Source organism: Macrobrachium rosenbergii, chromosome 3 (assembly GCF_040412425.1).
Source record: "Macrobrachium rosenbergii isolate ZJJX-2024 chromosome 3, ASM4041242v1, whole genome shotgun sequence".
Classification (NCBI taxonomy): Eukaryota; Metazoa; Arthropoda; class Malacostraca; order Decapoda; family Palaemonidae; genus Macrobrachium; species Macrobrachium rosenbergii.
In genome coordinates this window covers 59,168,825-59,193,446 of record NC_089743.1, presented here as the reverse complement: position 1 = coordinate 59,193,446, position 24,622 = coordinate 59,168,825, and the positions used below count along the sequence as shown (strand labels likewise).

General features: G+C 40.0%; 1 protein-coding gene across 4 annotated transcripts in view; it reads left to right on the top strand.

The window, feature by feature from the left end:
• Positions 1 to 24,622, top strand: part of BRWD3 (bromodomain and WD repeat-containing protein) — a 234,317-nt gene that overhangs the window by 71,234 nt on the left and 138,461 nt on the right. For all 4 annotated transcript variants that reach the window (XM_067133568.1, XM_067133553.1, XM_067133545.1 and 1 more), the window contains exon 15: positions 5,513 to 5,856. In XM_067133568.1, the coding sequence (XP_066989669.1) occupies positions 5,513 to 5,856 (344 nt within the window). The remainder of the gene's footprint in view (positions 1 to 5,512; positions 5,857 to 24,622) is intronic.

Sequence of the window (24,622 nt, the reverse complement as noted above, 5' to 3'; positions counted from 1 at the left end):
GAATCCTAGCAAAACCTCTTCTTCATCTTCAATTTTTTCTACATGACTATAATCTCTTAAGTCAACCCATCCCTTGTCACCTGACTGTGAGTCTTCTACATTGTACGAATCAGCCCAAGATTTGCTTGATCTTTTCCCTGCAAGGCTCAATATCGTCCACTCTTCTACTTGTCCTGTATTTTTGTTTATAGCTCTAACTCTATTTCCCTTTCTGAATTTGGGTATCTCTTCTATTAACTCACTTTCTTCTGTTACCTCACTTTCCCCTTCATCTTCCAGTGTTTCCTCTGCCAAATCTCTTTCTATAGTCTCTTCTATATCAGCATTCCTTCTCCAGCCAATTATCATCTTTCCTTCCTGCTCATTTATATTCCCTTCCTTTGATGCAAGTGATTCATCTTTCACAGTGTGTGTTTTGTCTACTTTAAGTATCTTCTCCTTTTCTGGTGATAGTCTTTGAATCCTAGTAACATGTATTCTCGCTACTTCTCTTAGAGAATCCCCATGTTTAACCACTACTGTTTTACCTGATACTCCCACTACCTGACCAGGTCCTCTCCATTCATTTTCATTTTCTCTCTTATAGAATACCTCGTCTCCCACTACTGCTTCTTCAAATTTATGTTCTCTGACATTTTTGTTTAGAGCAATTCTTATTTTATTACAAGACTCATTTTTGATAAACACTTCTCTGGCCTTATGCATTGCATTCAGTGTATCCCTTACTATGCTTTCTTCCATACCTTTCTCTCTGCTTGCAGGACTTGAACTTTCTTCTCCCATTAAATTAGGCAAGGAAGGATTTTTCCCAAATACTAATTGGTTAGGGAGAAACCACCATTATTTATTAAGCAGTTCCTGGCACTCACTACCCATCTTAATGCTATGGACCCATCCACTTCCTCATCATCTTTCATCTTTCTTAAGCTTTCTTTGATTATGCCTACTGTCTTTTCACACAATCCATTGCTCCATGGAGATTCTGATACTGTGGCTAATACTTTAATATTCCATCTTTCTGCCATCCTCCTTACTTTTTCATTTTGAAATTCTCCCCGTTGTCTGATAATATTTTAGAAGGTGCCCCAAATATCGCAAACCACCCATCAAAAAGAGTCTTTATAATAGTTTCTGGTTTCTTGTCTTTTATCCAAAAGCCTGACAATACCTTGTTGCCATATCTACCATTACCAAGAACTTTCTCTCTTCTATCTCTCCCACATCCATTGCTACAACTTCATTGAATGTCTTACTCCAAGAAAATCTCACTACTGGTTTAGCTGGGTTTCTTTTATATCTTTTACATACTTCACAACTTGCGATTAAGTCAGTCAGTAACTTTTTTATTTCCTCTTTTTCCTTCTCTCCCAAACCGTCACTCCACTGTGCTTCTTCTGTTAGCTTCCACATTTTATCTCCACTTCCGTGGCCAAATTGTAGATGTAACTTCATCATTGTACCTTTAATTTCCCTTAGGCTCTTTCCCTTCCACCCTCCAATAATAATTCTTCTTCTACCTTCCTCCTCAAAATTGGTATTCTTAAATGGCCCTGTTTGTCTTCTCGTAACTTTACCTTCATTTCCCTAATACTTCTATTTTAACACAATTCTCTTTTAAATTTATGGTCATCCCCATTTTACTCATGGTTTTCTTACCTATTAACCATGGTACATCACCCTGCAAAATTTCTGTCTTCAAATAAAACTTTTGTTTTTCAATATCACCGTATTTCCATTACTCCTTTCGACTTGTATGATGACTCACCGAAATTAAATACTGTATTAGACTCTTTCTTAGTATCATTCATTCTCCTCAATTCTTCCTGATTCAAACCCACAACAATGCGTGCTAGTCACAATTCCCCACAAACTGTTGACTTACATCCTGTGTCTAAAATTGCATCAACCTCTTCCCAAGATTCTTCTTCTATTTTGCTAACTTTTCCTATAAACTTTTTCTTCTTGTCCAGTTTCTGATTTCTTCTTATTCTGAAAATTCTGAGGACAATCTCTGGCCCAATGCCATTCAGATTTGCATATAGCACAGAGTGTTACTTTCCCTTCTCTATTTAAAGGATTTCTTCCACCTCTACCTCGATTCACCTTTCCCCGATATCTTTGGTTTTCCACCCTTTCCCAAAATTCTCACAACCTTCTGATCCTAACCATTCCCCCTCCTCTCTATTCCCTGATCCTCAAATATTCTTTTCATTATTTGTGACACTGTTTTATATTCCAACTTTTCTTGACCACAAGCTGCTAATACCATTTGTTTTTGATCTTCTGTGAGATTCGATTGTTCTAGTACATGAAAACCTTTTGCTTCCCCTTCAAGCATGCTTTTCCCTAGTGCCCTACTACACTCTGACTCTGCCTTTTCATACCTAATTATAAAATCTCTCATCTTTTCACTAGATTCTCTTTCTATTTTAAAATAGTTTTTCATTTTACTGTAATTTTCCATTAGCGTATCTTTTAGATACACTTCATCTAGTTTGGACAGGATTATCTTTGACCCCTCGCTATCCTTAAGTTCATCTCTATCTATTCCTTCTGTTACTTATAAAGCTTTCCCTTTTAAGCTCATCCTTATCTCTATCCCCGGATATTTCACTTCTTCTCCACACACCACAAGCCAATCTTCGACTTGTCCTCTCCATCCTTTATAATCGCCCTGTGCCCCGCTAAATCTCGGACAGTCTCTTCTCCATTTCATCTCCCAAAGTCTACCATCAGATCCGTCCATTTTTAACGAACCACGCTCTGCTACCACTTGAAAATTTTGCTAGCCTAACCTATCCTTAAATTATTCAATTATGTGATCCACTCACCTGTTCACGTTGTTCTTTTTACTCTATGCAATCCAGCTTACGACAACAAAAACCACAAACAGACTTACAACCCAACCATTATCGACCTAACTTTTCAGAGAGCTCTCTCTACCTCTTTCCACCATGCTTTCAACACTACCGCCTCTTGTTTGTTTACATTTTTCTCCCTCCCGCCATTTTCGTCCTGTGATGTCAATTCCTATGATGTCACAACAATAACATACTCTTTAAACATAAGGAATGCTATGCTATAAAAACATCTTATAAAATTAAACATGTGCTTTCTTTTTATACATTCTGTAATACCCATACACTTCATCAATGCAGAAAATAAAATAATGACTAACTTATAAAACTAACATACAATCAATTACTTCTTACTGCACTGTGTAGTTCTGATCTCTCTCAACTATGGAGTAGAGCATAGCTGCGGATGGGCTGGTTCACACAATAGATGACTGAGGCTGACTTAGGTCACAAGTGACTATAGGCCTACTCAATAGGATTTTGTTTTTTCTAGTTGATTCAGTGACAGCTGAAGTCCACCAAGTACAAGCAACTTCATCAGTGAAAGACTAGGTTCATATGCTTGGAAAAATACAATTTACTTTTGAATTTGTTATATATTTTACTAAAATACTGCAAATGGATTAGGCAGGCAGAGCAGGAATTCATGCTTATTGCACAAGAAATTGGAATCATGACTACCACAAAATTTTAATAGAAAGTTTCTGACAAGTATTATGACCTGTTTGCAGTGTATCATAGTCCCAATAGCAGTAACTATTTTTTTTGCTGGTTAAAGCAGTGCAGTTAGCACACTCTCTAAACTTGCTGTTATATTTTATTATGAGGTGAATTCAGTGCTAAGTATAGATGGGCTTACCTGAAATGTCAATGATCAGCATGGGGTACATCTGTGGAATTCTTTCTATTTTATGGTTGTCTCCAGTTGCAGGTTTGAACAGGAATTCTTTGAGGCAGTGCATGCTGAATGCATCAGCATTGAAAGTGTGAAATGAAAATTCATGGGTGCCAATAAAAGTCTTGGCTTCAACTTTGCTTCTGTTACACAAAAGAAGAGTCCCCAAGGTTTTTCATTAGACACACTCTTCTGTTCATGTAACTAGCTCTTCAAATGCTCTGTCCCCCTCTCATTTTCAAAAGTGAATTTTAATGATCCCGTCTAAAAAGTCACCAGTTGATAGCAATTTCAGCGTGATCCATTCACTGACATGGATGATGGGCAGCCCACAGCATGTGAAGAAACTGAAGCAAGGTACAGGGTCATCTGCACCCCAGATAAACTTTCTTCATCTGTCCAGAAAAAAAAATAAACCAGGAGTATGCAAGACAAGCTACCTCAGATCTCACTACTCTTTAGAGTAAGATTTCAAATTGTTTCTCCATTTTAGATGAGGCAGAAACCATGACGAGGAGATATAGTTTCATGGATGACCATGAGATAAGTATTCAAACATGCCAGGCATGCAGACTAAAAACTGATGTTCAAGAATATAGAAATAATAGTGAAAAACCAAGTGATGAATTAATAGAATTTAAAGTACGACCAGGAAAATGAAAGCACAGTGCCTTCCCACTTTTTAGTGGTATATGAAAGAAAAAACTTCAAAAGGGAAACTTTATTCTTCGGGTCAAGGGAAAAAATCCTGTCCAAGAATTGAAGGATTGATAAGTCTTCAAAATAAATCCAGCTCCAATAAAGATGGCCAATATCCTCTAGTGGAACTTTGGTGGTTTAAATGCTTGAATTATAGAGGTTTAGGTTATCCTTGGTGACTACAGTCCAGGCATTATTTATCTGCAAGAAACCAAGTTGGGCAGACACACTGGGCTACTTGACAAAGAAATTTCATTTGAAACATAGCTGGTACGTTACTTCATAATCTGTTCAAGTTTTTCTGTTTGTTGCTATGTCAGCTTCAGAAAAGCTTTTTAAATATTAAAATCAGTAAACATGAAAAAATCTAAAATTATTTTTTAAATAAATGAACTGAAAAAACTACAACAATCAGTATGCTATAGCATCTGAAGCATGGTACTTCAATGAATTGAGACAGTCATATGCTTGTATTACACCAACAAAAATAAAGCCATCAAGTTGTGATTGTGACCTCCTTTTTATGTTAATTTTTTTTTTTTTTTCCAAAATTTTGCTTTTCAAAATTGGGCTGCATCAGTGAGGTTGGAGGGTCTTTGATGGTGGAAGATACAGTAAGTAGTTTAATTAGACCACTGAGCTAATTTATTAGCCATTTTTCTCATCATGAGAAGCAGTAAAGATTAACACTCCTTCCTGTGTTTCTTTATTCTGTACCACTACTGTAGAAGATCTTCAAAAGAGATGACCATTATTTATAATAGGAAACAGACTGCTTGAAGCAGGATTTCAGGTGGAAATATAAAAAATAATGAATAAAAAATTTCACTTTCCATTGTAAAATATAGATCATGTTTTCTTCACCCACACAGCAGGTGCATAATTATATTCCTAGTCATGTGAATATATAGTGGACACTAATGTACAAATGTGGCTGTTTGAATCCCAAGGAAAAATAATAGCCCATTTATTTAGCTTCAGGAGGTTAGGTCTAGATTTTCCTGAATAATTTTATTAAGAGACTTTTTCCTTAGTTTTATTGTTTTTTGTTTCCTAATAGGTCGTGTTGGTGCTCGAAGGGTTGGGGATGTTGAAGGTGTAAGGCAGTCAACTGGCAACTGGCAGAGAGATCCAAACATCAAGTGGAGTCGCAGAGTAATTGTTCGCCGGCAAGAAAACGCTATCCTTATACAGTCATTAGAAAGAAGAAAGATACTAGGGGTGCTTGAATTACAGATATATGATGAAGAGAGTCGCAAAAAACCAGAGCCAGTAAGAGTTCCAGAAGAGCCACAGCAAGAACCCGAGCGGAAAACCAGAAAAAAACAGAAGAAAACTCCTGCATATGTAACAAGATCAGTTAGAGACAGTAGAAGAAATTCTTATGATGGGAATGAGGCTGAGGTAAGTTTTTTTTTTTTACAAGCATTAAAGTTTGGTGTTAAACTGAATTACGTGTCTAGTATTCTACATTTTAAAGTAATTTACCCAGGCCGCTGGTTCACATTCATAGACTTTCGTAGTGCCCATTAAAATAGTTGTTTTAAAATGAAGGGTGAAAATTGGGGCAAGACAAGTTAAACATTTTTTGTCAGTGGGATGGGAATAGACTAAGAGCAAGAAAATAGTGCAGATGGGCCTGAAGTAACACTACATGAAATCTAATTTTGCACATACTGTTGCACAGGTCACACCATATGTATTACAGTATTTACAGAGTTCAGACACAGTAATCTAAGTACTTAACTAGAAATATACTCTTAGCTTCCATTTTTTTTTTTTAGAAATTGTCTCTTAATTTCCATTTTTTATGTCAAATATCACTTCATAAGTGAAACTGAAGTACAGCATTTGATACAGAATTGAAGAAAATTATCCTTACAGAATTCAGTTATGTCGTGACAAATAATTGTTTTACCAGAAACGAATAATAATTAAATTATTGTAGATATGGTTTTTAAGGATAGATCTGAACGTCTGTTAATGTTAACCAGTGTGTTCATTGCTTATAGATGTAGCAGTGAAATTTTTACATAGTGGTATAGAATTGTCTGTTATTTCAGTTTTAACTTGAATATTATTTACATGGTTTTTTATGTTGAAAAAAAATTTATGAAAGAAAGGTTTAGTTTTTAATTTGTTTGTTTCTTTCAGAGTAAATTTATTTCATGACAAACTCATCAGTCATGTAGAGCTCTAACATGGTCCAAATGTCCCCAGACACATTAATGTCCCTGTGTTGTGTAGGCAGAAGGATAATAGCTAAGGTGACTGTTTGGGCATGTGTGCCTTCAGCTCATCAGTAGGTAGTAACATCCCTCTTGTTGCTCAGAGTGTGTCTGCATTGTCAACACTACATAGACCTCATAGGGTTTAGAAATATCAGTTCACCTCATGCAGTAAATTTATGCATTATTGAGGGTTGTTTTCAGTGTCCCTTGGGCCCAAGCTACACCCACTTTGTAGCCTTTACTTTATATCCATTCCTGCTTCCTTTTTTCTATCTTGCTATCCAGCCTCTCCCAGTTTCACCTTTATGTCCTCATACTTCATTTTATTTATTTTTTGTATCTTTTTATCTTGCTATTCAACCATTCACTCCCTCTTTTCACTGTCTTAAGTAATGAATGGCTGGAAGTGCCCCTGCTAGGCTTTATAGCTTAAATTTCACAATTCAGTTATTCAGTACTACATTGAGCTCCTCTGGTTTGTTTTGGCTTTGGGAGCAGGTTTTCTTCATTTACTTTTTTTCAGTTCACTTTCTTGCAATGATTGACAATTCGTTTCATTAAATTTTTTTTGTTTTTCTGTAAAGTAGTGTTAATAACTGCTGGTGCCTAGAGGGTTAGTCAGTTCCTGTGTGTATCTCCAACTTATATATTTTTTTAATTGACTGCTCAATTCTGGATTTTCTTGTCGTTTCTGTGCAATGTTGTTATTTAAGGTTGGCCAATTTAAGAAAAAAACACATCAGTGGAAAGCGGAAGATATATGAATGCATATGGTGCAAGAAAAAAAATTTGAAAAAATTTTCCCTACCTTCCACGGGAAGTTGAAAGTTACTATATTTGGGCCTCTTTTACAAAACACTCGTGAATTTTACCAAGTTGTACATATTTTTTCTAATAATTTATTTTATTTTGTAAAATTATAATTACAGCTCGCACAATATTGTAGCAGATAAGAACTAAGATCAGTAATAAATTCTGAGTAGTATAATTGTTGTAAAATATTTATGTAAATTTATTGAGTTTGGGAGATGTAGTAGCTTTTTTGGAGGTATGCATGATTTTTCTAATATTTCTTTGCACTTTTCTTTGCAAAATTACAATTATAACAGACATCATATCATAAAAGATAAGAACTAAAACCAACAGCAATCCCTTCAAGTCAAGAACAGTACTGATTACCCTGAGATGCCCACTTTCTGAGCTGAGACGAGTCTAAAGTTGCCACCATTCATTTATGGGCCATTGAAGTGATGGAAACTCTTTCCCGATCGATACAGCCAAATCGTATGGCACATGTTGTCAATACTCACATGAGGATTCCTGTCCATCACCCAAAACCTGTTACAGATACACATATGAGGATTCCCGTCCATTAGGGGTTAACTTCTGATCAAGAGATAGATAGGTCTATTGATTCTCCTTCTCTAATAGACTCACATCCTTCCACACCCACAAAGTCAGCTCAGGGTAATAGGTTAGATTCAATGCAGTCTGATACTGAATTGGTGAAATCTAAGATTGAATTTTTATATAACAAGTTTGAATCTTTTGCATCTAATGCATCTAGTACATTGGCAGGGACAGTGTCCCCTCGTTCAATTGGCAACTCCGTGGACGCAACCTTGTCTGTCCCATCAGCTCCTCCTGCCAACAGGCCTGGTAGTACCGGGGTTCCCAAACGAGGACTGGCATCCCAGGTTGTTCATGGACTGTGCCCTCTGTCTCCTGCCTTTGCTTCTTGGTCCTTGGTGGACAAATGCAAATTGCACTTGCCTAAAGACATTCATTCATGGTAGGGTAAAAAGGTCTAGGCCTTTGCTTTTGAATATTTTTTCCCAAGGTTATTATAGCAATTGGTTGGAACCAGGTGACCGATAGTGTTTGGTGGTGAATGATGCCGCTGTGCCTTCAGCTGCCTCAAGGAGTCAGAAGTCATTAGTTAGGCATTCGGGTAGTAAGCATACGTGCCTAGACTCCTTTTCTGTTGATAATTGTCTGAGTTTTGATTTCTTCAAGGCTGCAGGTATGTCCACTTCCGAGGCTTTTGCGGCTTTTATGGGCTGTCTTTCTGAAGCTAAGACTTAAGTGTGTCCGATATTTGAGGCCATGGGAAGTGTCGAGTCCGCGCCAGGCGTAATCTAGGCCATGGGAAGTTTTATTGAGTCCACTCACTGCCTCAGCCAGGCCGCACACCGCCTCAGTGAGTCTGGGGGAAGGGTTGGCGAATCCTAAAAAGAAAGTAGGCCATAGAGTTTCGTTGGGGCCCAGTTAGTGCCTATGACATGTGAGTCTTTGAATAGTAAGAGGAGTGATGAGATAAGTGCAAGCAAACGAGTTCTTAGTGGCATTGAGGGAGCACGTCACGCTTCTCCTGTGTTGGAAGGTAAATCACCGTGGTTAAAGGGTTCTCGCCCTCCTGTGTCAGCCAGATTTTCTCAGTTCAAGTATTTACCAGAGTGGATTAGTAGAATTCTAGTGCCGGGTCCTACAAGACATCTGTTTCTGAGGCTTCTTCAGTAGTCTTAGATGAGGAAGACTTGTTTAGGTCCAGCTCTTCCTCTCAACGTTCTCCTTCTTCTACATTACCCTCGAATAAGGAGGAACACTTAGAATCGGTCACTTCAGGTTTTAAGGAATTGGTTCAGTTGTGTTTGGACAGATATCCTCAGTTCTTTTCAGTGGAGCATTCTAATACTGCTCACTCTCTAAGTGCTTCCAGGTTGGGTCTGATTATTCTCCTCTCCCTTCCTTTAAGGTCTCAGATTCTGTACATGGGAGATTTGACTATTGCTAAGGCTTTGCCTAAGAATATCTCCTCTAAAGGATCCTCTCTTTTGTGTCCTTTCCTTCATGCTAGGAAGTCATTAGTGTATCAGAGAGGGGAATTTCTCCCCTTTTCTCCTGATCTGACGGTGTTTTTTGTCCATGATTTTTTCAACTAAGGAAGGTGCTATTAAGTCAGGCAGGTTGCATTTCGCTATTCCAGAGGCTAAGGATAAGTATAAGAGTTTGACTAACGCTATTGAAGAAATGTCCTTCAGTGAAATTGTACTGAACACAGTTGAACAGTGTTTGAAGGGGTTTGGTGAGCTTCTTCCTCCTTTTGCCATGGATCCTTTTGTTAAGACCTTAGGATTTTTTGCTTCCCTAGACAAGGCGTTTCATGATGTGATAGGGGAGCTATCCCATGTCGTGAGCAACCTTAAAGTTCGCAGAGAGCAGCTTTGCTCTCTACTGGTTAATAATAATCCCCCCTTAGTAAAGAGTCTTTACTTTCAGCACATCCTTTTGGGAGGATTATTGAAGGAAAACTTTCTGCATCTATAGCCTCGGAGACTTAGAAGACAGAGAATAGGTCTTTTATCTATCAGTCCCAAGCTTCTAAAGGAAGTCACCCGTGTCATCCTCTTCTCTTAAACGGCCTTCAGACAATGCTACCTTCTTTATTAGGTCTCCTTTCCAAAGTTCCAAATCCTGTTCTGCAAGGGGAGGGAAGTTTATCTCTTATAACAAGAACCCTAAGTCTAATAAAGAATAGCTCCTTGAGCCCTCAAGTACCTGTGGGGGACAGGTTAGGCCTCTTCGCTCAAGGTGGGAATGCTTACGGTAGACGCTTGGGTAGCTAAAGTACTTTTGGAAGGCTATTGCATTATTTTCAGGAGTTAGCTTCCTCTATCAAACCAGCCCATAGCCTTTCGGTCTTACAAGGCAACCCAGAGAAGAGAGGGGTCTTGAGTCAGGAAGTCCCTTCTCTGTTAGAGAAGGAAGCTATGGAGGAAATACTGGTTACTTCTCCTGGTTTTTACAATAGGCTTTTCCTAGTTCCTAAGGCAACGGGAGGTTGGAGGCCTGTTTTGGACTTATCCAAGCTCAACCTCTATGTCCATTTTTCCATGGAGTTAGCCCCCACGGTCTTAGGCCCCTTGGAGAAAGAAGCATGGATGTTTACAGTGGACATGAAGGATGCATACTTTCATGTCCCCATTCACCAACATTCAAGAAAGTTCCTACGCTTTGTCTTTTGGGGGAAAGACTTACTAATTTCAAGCTCCGTGTTTTGGACTAAGTTCCACACCTCATGTTTTCACCAGGGCCTTATCCCCCTTTGCGAAATGGCTTCACTTACTAGGAGTAAAGATACTTCTGTACCTGGACAATTTGAGTATCATTGCAAAGTCCAGGGAGAATTGCCTGAGGGCAAGAGAGCTAGTTCTAGGTTTAGTGAAAGCCCTAGGGTTACTGATAAACGTAATGAAGTCTTCACTGGAACCATCTCAAAGAGTGACCTACCTGGGCATGATGATAGATTCTGTTCTTTTCAAGGATTTTCCTAAACGTGCATGATTAGACAATCTCTTGTCAATTGCAAGCAAATTTACCTCCTCAGGAAGCACGCCAGCCAAATGCTGGCCTATCTCTGGTAGGTCATGTCTTCTCTGGAGAAGTTAGTCCCAGGTGCCCGACTACAAATGAGACCGTTTCAGTTGCACTTGAGGCAGCACTGGCACAGAGAGTCACTGCTAATCCACGAGTTATTGCCCTGGAACCCAGATCTGTTCCCTTACCTTCGTTGGTGGACGTCTGAAGAGATACTGCTTGCAGGAAAGCCTCTAAAATCCCCGAGCCCAGACCTCTCACTGTATTCAGATGTCTCGGACAAGGGCTGGCGTATAGTTATGGGGAATAAGGCCGCTTCTGGAGTATGGTCCGCGGTCGAGAAAAATCTGCATATAAAGTGCAAGGAGTTGTTGGCTATCCAGAAGGGGCTGCAGAAGCTGGAAAGTGCAGTGACCAACAAAGTAATCTCTATCTTCTTTGACAACTCAACGTCTCTGTCATACCTAAGAAGACAAGGGGGCACAAAGTCAGAAACATTAGTAGCCATTACCATGTATTTACTCCTCTGGATGGAGGAGAGGAACATTGTCCTAATGCCCCAGTTTGTAACCAGTTGATTGAATGTTTTGGCTGACATGCTAAGTTGTCCAGGACAGGTACTCTCCCATGAATGAATGTTAAACCTGACTGTGTGCGAGGCAATTTGGAAAGAGTTCAGCCAACCTCCCATCAATCTCTTCCCAACGAAGTTGAATCATCGTCTCCAGTTGTATGTCTTACCAGTTCAGGACCCTGAAGCCTGGGCAGTAGACACTATGGCTTTAGACTGGACAAACCTATTCATATATGCTTTCATTCCGTTTCCGCTGTTGAAGGAAGCGTTCAAGAAGTTGAGAGAATCCCAGAAGACCACCATGATTCTAATCACGCCTTGGTGGCTGAGGAGGCATTGGTTCACAGACCTTCTAGAAATGGCGATAGTTCCCAAACAGTTACCCTTTTGGACAAATCTCCTTCGACAGACATGGATGGAGGCTACACGGAAATATCAACACGTTTGGAAACTATCGACAAGCTCCTCAGAGGTAGAGGCTTTTCAAAGTTGTCTAGGGACTCCATTCTCGCTACAAGGAGAAAGTCCATTAATATATTATATCAGAAACAGTGGGAGGTATATAGTTCATGGTGCAAGTCCAGAGACATTTTGTGTCTTTGCACCAGCATTGGTAATTTAATCAGTTTCTATGATTAAGATATGCTAAAGGTTTGTCTGTTTCCTCCATCAATGGCTGTAAATCCATGCTGGCTTCTGTTTAAGGCATACTGGATTGGATATTTCAAAGTATGTTGACTTATGTGGAGCTGTTTGCTCTGTTCAACTGGAAATGCCGAAGGTTCTTCAGAAACCTCTTTTAGGAACCTAGATATTGTCTTACGACACCTTAGAGGCCGTCCTTTTGAGCCCCTGTGAGAGGCTTTTCTCAAGGCTCTTTCTTTGAAAAACCTCATTCTGTTGGCCCTGGCTTCGGCCAAAAAAATAAGTGAATTGCAAGCGCTATCATCATTAGTAGGGTTTTCTCATACTGGTGCTGAATTATCTTTTCTTGCTTCCTATTGTGCCAAGAACAATGTTAAAGCCAAAGCTCTTCCTAGAGTTTTCTTTATCCCTTCACTAAAAACTCTAACTCCTGAGGAGGGAGAGCTGGGTTTATGCCCTGTTGGACTCGGAATATTATACATCCTGTCTTAAACCTGTAAGGAAGCAGTTTAGGAACCTATTTTGTTTGGTCAGGAAGCCTGAGGTTCCTATGCCTAAAAATGCCATGGCTTTCTTGATTAAGTCCTTAATTCTGGAGTCACACCATGCAGTCTCTCCAGAGGTTTGTCCCCTTTTGAAGGTGAAACTACATGGCATCAGAGCAGCGGCTATATCTATTAGTTTTCACCAACACCTCTCTGGAAGTGCAGCCTTGTATCTGCTTCCAGCTACTGTGCTTGAGGGATGTAGAGATCAAGTATGAAGGCTGCTGTATGCTAGCACCTCTGGTTTCAGTAGGGGAAATAATGTCACAAACAGATAAGGGTTCTCTTTAGCTACCTCCTTCCTGGATAAAGAGTAATTGTATGTAATGAGTTTGTACACAGTAGTTTACTCCTCTATTTATTTAGATAATTTTGTATACTGTAGTTGTCCTTGCTTTGTTTGTTCTTGGATGATTAAGTACCTCTTTTCTTTCAATTTGGGCTTGTATTTTTTGGGGGGTGTGAGGCACCACAGCAACTCAATTAGATAGGGGATAACTCTTGAGTGAACATACTTTAGTTGTGGTTGTAGCTCCTGTCAGCTCTGCAGGTATGAGGCACAGTGAATTGCCATTCTGCATTGCACAGCTTCAACCAGTGGCCACATTTGGGTTCACGTTCCACCTAAGATATTGGACCTAGTTTGATGATGATCCTCATCTGACAAGTAATTGCCATGGGATCATATTCATCAGGTAAGCAGCAATGAGGATATTTATAATGATATCTGATAATTTATATAGGGAATCTCTTGCCCGCCTCCAGCACACAATGTTGGAATCAGCTAGATGATGAAGGGTAAGTTTCACCTCAAAAATAATGATTTTTATGATAAAATCAATTTTTTAGGTACTTATCTTCTATCATTGAAACCCACCCTCCTCCCCTCTTAAGAGATTAAGAGTAGAGTGAGCAACCAAAATGATCATTGTCCTACCCCTACCCTACAAAGGGTGGGGGAGTAACTATTGGGAGCATTCATTAATGATTGTTTCCATTTTAATACTTGTTGAACCCGCACCAAGTAGTCGCAGATAAAGCTAAATGATGTGAGAGCAAGTACCTAAAAAACTGAATCTGTCATAAAAATCACTATTTTTTACTTTCATTTATTTATGAAGATGGAATTACTGAGGAAAAGAGGTTAACATAATGTTATCTGGGCTATCAAAAACAGCTTGTGACGTAGGAAAAACCTATTTTTGGTGGTCGCTATTGAATCCTCAAGGAGTTACCCCCATGGTGTGCCAGGGCTCCATGGTGACTAGATTAGTATCAAAGAAATATCTTTTGGCCTGGTCTTGTAGCCGTGTATTTTGTCGTAATGAAAACACTATGACACGTGATAGATTATAATGGACTCAAAGATAAGAGGGCATTTTGTCTTATCTTCAGCGAAGCTGAACCCAGTTTTCCTACACCAAAATCTGTAAGAAGTGACTGTTGCGCATGCGTGTCTGCCATCTTGTTTACGACCAGGCAGGCAAAAGACCAGCTTCCATTACTATCTGCTGGTCAATGTAGGATGATCCCTTGCCCAAATCTCATGCCTTTTTGTCAGGGAAATGGGAGGATTTTGAGGACTCAACAGCAACTACCAAAAATAGGTTTTTCCTATATCAAAACCTGTGTTTTGATAGCATAGTCGCTTGTTTCATCCTCAAGCTTTACAAAAGAAATTGACAGGTGACAAAAGGCTTAAGCTCTCAAAATTTTTTCCCAAAAACCCAAAGAATAAACAAAATCCATTTCTGGTCTGAGGTCAAGCCACAGGTTTCAAGCCCGATCCCATTCCTTATTCTAAAAAACCTTTTGGGGTTTTGGTAAGAAGAAACTAAACAAGAACTTGCATTTTTAGGGTGAAGTTAATTTCTGTAGTGACTTACCTAAGTATGCTGGGTGTGGTTGCAGTCTTGTTGCACCTTCCCCAGCGATAGTCAGCATACTCACTTGTTACGGAAGGCTGCTGGTTTTTTGCTGTAGAGCCTCTGGGGTCAGGACTAACCATACCACCTACTGATATGCAGTGTAGATGAATTTTTTCGAGCTCATGGCAGTAATGTCTTAAGAATACTGTCTCTGATGCCCCACCCTGTACTTTCAGAGACTTCTTCAAAAGAGACATTTCTGAAGAAAGCCAACAACGTACTTACTCCTAAGAAAGGAGTGTAGGTTTGCCTTTTTAATAAGGGAAACTAAAATTATTCTTAGCCCTTGTAGAGAGAGTGGTTTATTCATGCTAGGGTGTAGGAAAGTTGGACCTTCTAGGATGTATGCCGTGACCTCTAGTGACCTTAAGTGCTTGAACTGGGCATAATGTTTTGTCTGCTAAATTGAGTTTTCTTATAAGAATTGATTTCTTTCTTAAAGGATCCTCATTCTTGGCCAGGAATGATGGGCCAGGGGACAATAATAATTGATTATCAGCAGTTTGTGTGATGTATCATCCCCCTCTAATAGAGCCCATTTCATTAATACAGGATGCTGATGCTAATGCAATCAAGGAGATCACCTTTTGTAGCATTGAGTTGTACTGGGTCTGCTGAATTGAGGGGTAGATAGAAGTCTAAGCACCTTGTTCAGGGACCAAGTAATTAGAAGTCTCTTGGGAGCGGGTCTTTGTAGAGCAAAAGACCACAGAAGTGAGGTAACAACTTCTATGCTGGGGTCAATCCCGAATCCATAAAGCAGGGGTTCCGTTAATGCTGCCTTGCATGCCATGATTGTTGTACCCGGAAGACGTTTGTCTTCAAAATGATATATCAGAAAATTTAAGTTTTTCTACAGAAATTTTGACTGGGCTCTCAGTATGGATTTAATCTAAGCATATCTTCCATATGGACTGGTAGTGCCAGATAGATGATGTCCGTAATTTTTGCACTAGGTACCTAGTTGGGGGAGTAGTTTTCATGGTAGATAATATTTTTAAAAAATCTATATGTGAAGGTCTCGGCTCAGAAAGGGGATGCGTAAACGATTTTCCCTCTTACTTTCTGGGACAGAACAGCGGACATTAGTGGAATTGATCTTTTCGCCCGTTGTTGAAGTTACAGGAACCAATGCCAATTTGGCCAATTTGGGCTATTAAGTAAGCTGTTCCTTTGAAGGTTAGGAGTTTGCTCAAAACCTTCAGTATCTGGGACAGTGGAGGAAAAAGATATATTGTCCTCCACTTGCTCCAGTCTTGTAGGAAGGCATCTCTTGCCATTGCTAGCTTGTCCAAGTTCGGAGACACATATACTGGGAGTTAGTGATTCTCATGTGTGGCAAACAGGTCCACTTCTGGTTGTGGAAGCATGTTGGCTATTGTCTGAAAAGCGTGGTTGTCCAAGGTCCACACTGTTGAGGCTGTCGTTTTCCTTGATAGAGAGTCTGCTATTAAGTTGAAAGACTTTGTGAGGCGAATTGCAGACATGTGCCACTTCTTTACTTGTGCCATCCGAAGGATGGCTAGCATTACCATGTTGAGAAGAGGTGAACATGATCCCAATCTCTTGATGCAGGAAATTACAGTCGTGTTGTCTAGAACCAACAGAATGTGTGTCTCTTCGGGTGGTTTGAGTTTTTTGAGAGACAAAAAGACAGCCATCAGTTCCAGGAAATTGATATGACACTTCCTCAGAGTAGTCGACCACCTCCCCGCCACCTGACGATCCTCACTGTGTCCTCCCCAACCTGTCAGTGAGGCATCTGTGTGTATTGTCACACTTACAGATGGGGGAGTCAGGGTGACCTGTTTCGCCCAGAGATTCTTCCCAGGTCCAAGGCCAAAGTATCTCCCCAACTTTCTGATTCTTTTGGTAAGATCAGTCTCACATCTTTTTTCTTGCATGCAATAGCCAAAATTTGTTCACGTTTTTCAACTGCAGTCTGAGTATTGGATCTATTACTGATGCAAACTGCAGCAGACCCATCATGCGTTCTAATTGCCGTCTGGAAACTCTGGGCTGTGCCAGGAACCTTTTGACGTTTTCCTTATTCTGTTCTGAGTTTTGATGGGGAGAGACAACAGGCCCTGAAGAGTATCCCAACACAGTCCCAGCCACTGAAAGCATCTGTTGGGTGTGGGGCGGGATTTTTTCCAATTTATTATCAAACCATTTGATTGGAGTCTTTTGACCACTGCTCTTAGGTTTTTCAAGCACTTTTCTTGTGGACCCCCAGATTAACCAGTCGTCTAGGTAAGCTATTAGATGTATTCCTTCTTTCCTGAGTTCCCGGACAGCTATTGTTGCTAATTTTGTAAAAATTCTTGGGGCAATGTTTAGCCCAAAAGGCATGACTTTGAACCTGTACATATCTTTCCCTATCCGGAACCCTAGGAAGGGGCGGAAGGGAATGGCAATAGGATACCAACTAGGCTATTGTAGACATTGTTATCTGAAAGGATTATCTAAATTAATAATAAATTGTGGAATATTTCTTTAGTTAAAACTTCTAAGGAGAATGATTAAATCTCCAATTTTTTCGCTTTTCACAAACAATAGAGATCGTGAGAAGGCACCGACCATGTGCTCGGAAAACAAAGTCTGGTTTCCAGCTTATGTACACAAAATAAACAATTGTTCCACAGTTTAAACTAACAGTTTTTAACTGGATCTTAAAAATAAGCACTTAATTTTCAAGTTTAGAAGTTTCCATGATTCTCATTGATGAAAAAATTTGGAATTGAAGCAATTTTGTGAGGAGCACTGAATTGTCATGTGCACTACTTTGTCTAGAAGAGGTTAATGGAGGCTGGTCTTTTGCCTGCCTGGTTGTAAACAAGATGGCAGACGCACATGCGCAATAATCACTTCTTACAGATTTTGACCGGCCAGTGAAGAACAAGAGGAATTTGTTTCTGGTGATAGAAATTAATTTCTCGCTATAATGTGGTTCGGATTCCACAATAAGCTGTAGGTCACGTTGCTAGGTAACCAATTGGTTCTTAGCCACGTAAAAATAAATCTAATCCTTCGGGCCAGCCCTAGGAGAGCTGTTAATCACCTCAGTGGTCTGGTTAAACTAAGATATACTTAACTTTAACAGATTTTGACATAGAAAAACTGGGTTCTGCTTCACTGAAGATAAGAGAAAATGTCCTCTTATCTTGAGTCCATTATACTCTATCACGTCATAGTGTTTTCATTACGACACAGTACCTGGCTACAAGACTAGGCTAAAAGATATTTCTTTGATACTAGTCTAGTCACCTTGGAGCGCTGGCACACCATGGGGGTTAACTCCTTTTTGACAAAACAAGCGACTGTGCTATCAAAAATGCAATTCGAATGATACATGAGATGTATGATGAAATTATTTTTCTGGGAAAAAATTTTAACGGCCCTATTGACACGTGGGATTGAATGATAAACTAGTATAATATACAGTCAACCCCCGGTATTCGCAGCAGTTAGGGACCACAACCACCCACGATAAGTTGCTTATAACTGCCTATTTTAACAGTTCAAACCAAGTAGACCTTAAACTATCATCCTAAAACACACTATTATCATTTCAAAGTCATTTTACAATTACTGTACCCTTGAAAATATGTGGCTTATGCGTGAACACTCCTACAACTGTTACCATACTCTTACCAAGGTGAAAACTAATCAAGTTATACGTATTCAGGCACGCACATTGTCTTTCATACAGTATTCAAGCCTTAACGTTTTCTTTTAATGTAGATAGGGGTGACTTTGGTACATTAAGTACTGTACCTAAGTACAATATTTGAATACACATAAAAAAAATATACAAAACAATGAGAAGTTTAAGATTGCGTAAATCATAGTGGTGACTGTTGATTGAAGATGATGATGAATTAGCTGTGCAGTCCAATGATTGATGATGAAGATATGACTGCACAGCAAAGTAAAGGAGTTGCATCTCCTCTGGGGGTGCCTCTTCCCCTTCTTCAGGTGCTTCATCCATCAATAGCACTTCTTCAGGGGATTTGGGAGGCTTTTGGGGGTCCTTCATGGTGAAAGCCTACACATTTTTACCTCATATATAGTATGGTAAGAACTGATAAGAAAGTTGCTGTATAAAAATACATTAATGGTCACAAAACCATGGTATGCTGTGGGTATAGTGTAGGCTAGTCTACCGTATATGTATAGATTGTACTGTATACCCTAGTGTAGGCTAGGCTAATTTCAAGTTACGTTTTTTCAAGAAACAATGGGGTTTTTGTAACGTAACCCCATCGTAACTGGGGAAATACCTGTACATATACTGTATATGTATATGATCTGAATTTTGTTGAGGAGGCCCACCTCCCTAACAAAGATTTATAACTTCTCTAAATTATAATCCTCCCCGAGAGTTGTTGCAAAGATAAAATGTCCATCTGTCATATCCCCAAGGGAGGAACCTGTGTTTTAGATTCCCAAGACTGGGGCATTCAACCAGCAAATGTCTCACAGTGAAGGGCACAATACAATCATCACAAATTGGGGGATTTTCACCCAACATCAAGAACCATGGGTGGGTCTTGTATGTCCAATCCTTAGCCTGCACATCATCGTTTCTTGTGTCCTTGGCATATAAGGATATGATCAAGGAGACACTGATGATGCAATACTGCACATTTTTTTATTCATTAAGATATTCTCCCAAAGGGACTGCCAAAGCTTTTTAATTATCTAATCTGCTAGAGGATATACATCCTGATATGGTAATTGGCGTCTTCTGAGTTCTGGGCAGGTGACTGCTAACTTGGCAAATTGATCAGCTTGCTCATTCCCAAGAACCCCAACATGGGAAGGCACCCATCAGAAATTCACTTCTGTACCACTTCTTTTCTCTAAAATCAGCCATTCCAGTATCTCAAAAATCAGTGGGTTTAAAGAGTTGAAATATATGGATCTTTCCTAGATAGTGACCCCAAGGGTTAACCCGGTACAGTATGTATCTACCTTTGCGGTATCTACAAGGATGCTCTCAGTGGGAGATGATTCAAGTGCTCCTGTACTTAATCTTACTCCTCCATGATAGATTGAATTAAGCATTTTAAGGCTAAAAGGATTTGCTGAGGCGTACACTTCACACACATAAGTTGATTTTGAAAAGAATAAAGCTTTGTATAATCTCAAAAAGAATAAAGCTTTGTATAATCTCAACATCTGAGTTTGGTCTGCTCCCCACAAAATGTGGGACAGAACTTTCAGGACATTCATTACTTTCAAGCATTTTTATCTTGACATACAGTACATCAGATGTGGAGTCCAAGACAGCTTGCTATCAAAAATCAACCAAGAAACCATGTTTCACCAACACACTAAATTCTCCGTCTATATATGAACAAATCTTTATCAGGATGGAATCCTCTTGTGCAGCAAAAGTGCATGATTACCATTTTACTTGCTGAAAACCTAAAACTATTCATCTTAGCCCACTCCACTATATTATCAATGCAGAGCTGAAGGCAACATCTAGCTACTGCCATCCTTGTTTTTGCAAAAGATATCAAAAGGTCATCAACAGAGAGAGTATGTATAAGTTATGTTTGGGGGAATTGTTTTGGATACCCCATTGATTGCTAAGGCAAACGAGGTTACACTTGGAACAATTCCTAGTAGCACTCCTTCTTGGTCTAACACATCTGACATTGCTCCAACCTGAACCTGAAATATCCTATTTTTCAAAAAAGCCTTATAGAAAGAGGCAAATTACCTCTAAAGTTACAGTCATAAAGAACCCTCAGAATACCATAGTATCTCCATGTTATTTCATAGACATTCTGAGGATCAAAGGAAACAGTAAAGTGATGCTACCTGTTAACAAAAGCTTCACATACTGATGATTCCTTTTGAACCAACACATCAGTTGTGGAATGCATACCTCAAAAACCACACTGAGCAGGTGACAGATATTTGCCACATTCCAAGTACCACATCAAGTATGTGTTCACCATTTTTCCCATGATCCTGTACAAACATGATGTCAGTGCAATGGGACGATAATTCTCTGTCTTGAATGGGTCTTTCCCTGATTTCGCGAGTGGCAGTGATTTTAACATCTCCCACAGCTTAGTGATGACATGTTCTTGGAAAATTCAGTTAGTAAGGCTTAATATGAAAAATCTGGTATTTTTGGGGGTATGCTTAATCATTGAATATGTTGTATATCTACCAGTCCAGGAGCTGATTCACTATATTTACTTAAGGCTGATTCAAATTCTCTCATAGTAAAAGGTACATTGTATTGTTCACTCCTGGATGTATTAAGATCAATTTCTACCTATTCCATTATCCTTCTTTGAGCTGAATAGGGTCTGTCAGCGTCATTTCTTTGCAACATTAGCAAAATTATTAGCAAACTCATTTGCCACTAACTGGGGATCTGCTATTTCACTACCATTGATCTTGATAACTGGAGGTTGACAAGGAGTAAATTTACCTGCTATTTTTCTATCTCTCTTCCAGACTAAAGTCAGAGGTATTTTTGAATTTTATATAAGTTAACTTACCCAGTAAGTACATAGCTATTAGTTTCTTTTGACCGGCAGCTTAAAATTTTGAAATTGCGGGTCACACTAGTTTGTTTTGGTTATGGCGACATGCCCCGCCTACTTTCGGCTGTAAGAAGTGGTACAACATAGCAAAGAGCTTCAATTTGTTTCTGCCGGCTGTGGTTGAAGGACTGTGGTTGGCAGCCGCTAGAATTTTGAAATTTATGCTTTGCTGGTTGTTTGCTCTATCTTCGATTGGTGAAGTATTTATTTTTGTAGCCTTTCAGCATAATTAAGATAGTGTTAGGTGGGTTTTGATCATTGGTTTATGACTTTTTGCCCATTTTTTGGACTTGTCCTAGAATTTTCCAGGGATGTCAGACACTATAGGTATTGTAGCAAAGGCTGCAATACTAGACTGACTAAAGAATCTTATGACTCTCATACTGTTTGTGTTCAATGTAGGGGACAAACATGTTCCATGGATTTACGTTGTGAGGAGTGTAGCGACTGGGATTTAAAGAAGTGGAAGACTTTAGATTCACATCTTAAGAAACTAGCTAGAGATAGGAAGAGGAAAGCTATTGCTAGAGATTCTAGTAAAGCCTTAGCTAGTCGGGATTCATCCGCTAAGTCGGATGCAATTGCACCTGTAATTTCTTCCGATCCTATTCCATCTCCTCCACCTGTGCAACCCTCTCCTTTACCTGGCTCTCATGTTTCCGATCCCAACCCCATCATCAGTCTGGAGTCAAAAATCGACACTCGCTTCGAGTTAGTTGTACAATCAATCGCTAAATTAGCGTCATCAGTGAAAGTGTTAATGGATAAGAGTTAGTCAGAGCGCCCTGTGGCGGCCAGTGCAAGTGCAGTGGTAGTGGAGGAGGTGGCTGTTCGGCCCGCTGATTCTCCTAGGCCAAGGTCACTGACATACTCCCCAGCACCTGGGAGGAGCCAAACCGGTAGCCTAAGGGAGGTCGGTAGGGTCTGTCCCCGAGCAGTCACCCCCTCGGTTCAGTCTGTTGATGAATCCCAGACTGCAACCAAAGGCTGTTGGAAAGGCCTTCAAGTGAGAGCTCGCTGTATGCCCTCGAGCTCCAAAGATTTTAGTCCCAGGCGCACACAGCGCTATGTGGACAAGTCACGCCCACTGAAAAGGCGTGCAGTGGATTTTGAGATTTCTTCTCCTGTTGCTTGTAAGAAGGTTTCTTCTCCTGTTCCTTGTAAGAAGGTCAAGGATTCAGCACACCCCTCGTGCAGTCACTGGGATAACCTGGAACAATTTCCTTTTGCTTCTTCTGACAATGGTCGTAAATTGGCGCCGAAGCGCCTTGTGGCTCGTAGACGTTCTTCATCGAATAAAGGAACCGCTTAAACAGGAGTTGGGCACCCAGCACCTTCATCTTTACAATCAGCAGCCAGCAACTAGCATCGAAGCGCCCAAGCTCCTGTTTGCGGATGAGCACCCACTGGCACCCGTTCGCCATCAGGTTTCGTCACTGGCTCCCGTCTCTACAGCGCCCCCCGAGCGCCCATTGGTGCTCACTCCTCCACCACTTCATGGTAGTGTCATCTCGGACATTGTTCCTCCTTCAGTTGACCCGATTCAGAGAAAACTGATTAATATTCGCAGTTTGCTTCAGTAGGCTCCTCCTACAGCTCAGATGACAGTGGACTTATCGCTTTCTTCTGTTTCTTCTAAGGAAGAGGTTGTTCCAGATCAAGGTACGCCTTCGTTGGCGTACTCTGCCTTGCTGAGGTTCCTGCTAGCAACTTTTCCAAGCTTCTTTTCACCAGCTACTTCCTCCTCTCCTGCTTCAACTTTCTTCATGGAAACCCCCTCAGTTGGTTCTTCAAAGATACCGAAATTGGTTCTCTCCTCTTCAGCGAAGAAAGCTCTGAATGAGGTAGAAGGGTGGTTTTCTGAGAAGAGGGAACAAGGCAAAGCAGTTTTTTGTTTCCCACCTTCCAAGTTGCCCTGATCGAGCTACAGGTTTTATGCAACCGGAGAAGCTCCTGCCCTGGGAGTCTCTGCCTTCTCTCAGGGAGACTTCCCCGGTCTTATCGACTCGGCAAGGAGATCAGCTTTCTCCTCAATCAAAATTATGTTTTCAGCTTCGGAACTAACGCACCTTCTCAAGAATATTTGTAAGGTTTTCGAAGTGATGGGCTTCCTAGACTGGGCGGTGGGCGCATTAGCGCGCAAGCTTAGAGATTGCTCCTTGTAACCTCAAGAAATCTCTTTGGATCTCTTAGGAGCACTTTCTTGTATTGACAGTGGCGTTCACGATAGTACGCAGGAGTTAGCTAGTCTGTACGCACCTTTTTCCCCAGGCTATAGTACTGGACATCGCCTCTGACCTGCAGAAAAAGAACACAAAATTTTCCTAGCCTAACCCGTCTGAAAATGATTAATTATGCGATCCACTCACCTGTTCATGTTGTTCTTCTTTCACTATGCAATCCAGCTTATGACAACAAAATCTACAAAGCAGACTTACAACCCAACTTTTATCGACCTAACCTTCAGAGAGCTCTCTCTACCTTACCACCATTTGTTCAACACTCCCGCCTGCGTTTGTTTACATTTTTTCCCTCCCGCCATTTCCTTCCTATGACGTCACAACAAGAACATACTTTTTAAACATAAAGAATGCTTTGCTATAAAAACGTCTTATAAAATTAAATGTTTATTTTTATACATTTTGTAATGCCCTTACCATTTTACTGATGCAGAAAATAAAAATAAAATAATGACTAACTTCTAAAACTAACATACAATCACACTTATCTCCTTCTCCCTCCCCTCCAGCCTTTTCTTATCCTAATCCCCTCTAATTTCCATTATTCTACAATTCTTTACCCTCTACATAATTCCTAATGCTTTCCCCTGAAACTCCAGCTTTGGTCAATACATCAGCCATTTGATGCTTTCCTTTTATCCATCTCACCTCACTTAGCTGCAATATCAATTTTTAATCTCTTACTACTTACCCCAGTACTTGACTTTATTGCAGTCATTAGGGTTTTACTATCAGTTTTCACCAGTGCTGCTAATTTTCTCCCTCCTACTATCTCTTCCCACAAATGTTTGAAATATATCAATCCTTCTATGGCCTCCCCCACACTCAGAGCTTCTGCTTCAATGGTGGACTCTGCTACTCTTCTGGATTTTCTGGATTTCTGCCATATGGGACATCTCCTCATACCATCTGTCAATGATATCACATAACCTAATTGAGTATGACCATCTTCAATATTCCTGAATGAAGCATCTGCATGGGCTTCCCAATAAATCTTTTCTCCTTCTAACTCACTTATTATCACTTCTCCCATTATGCTTTTAGTTTTTCTCACT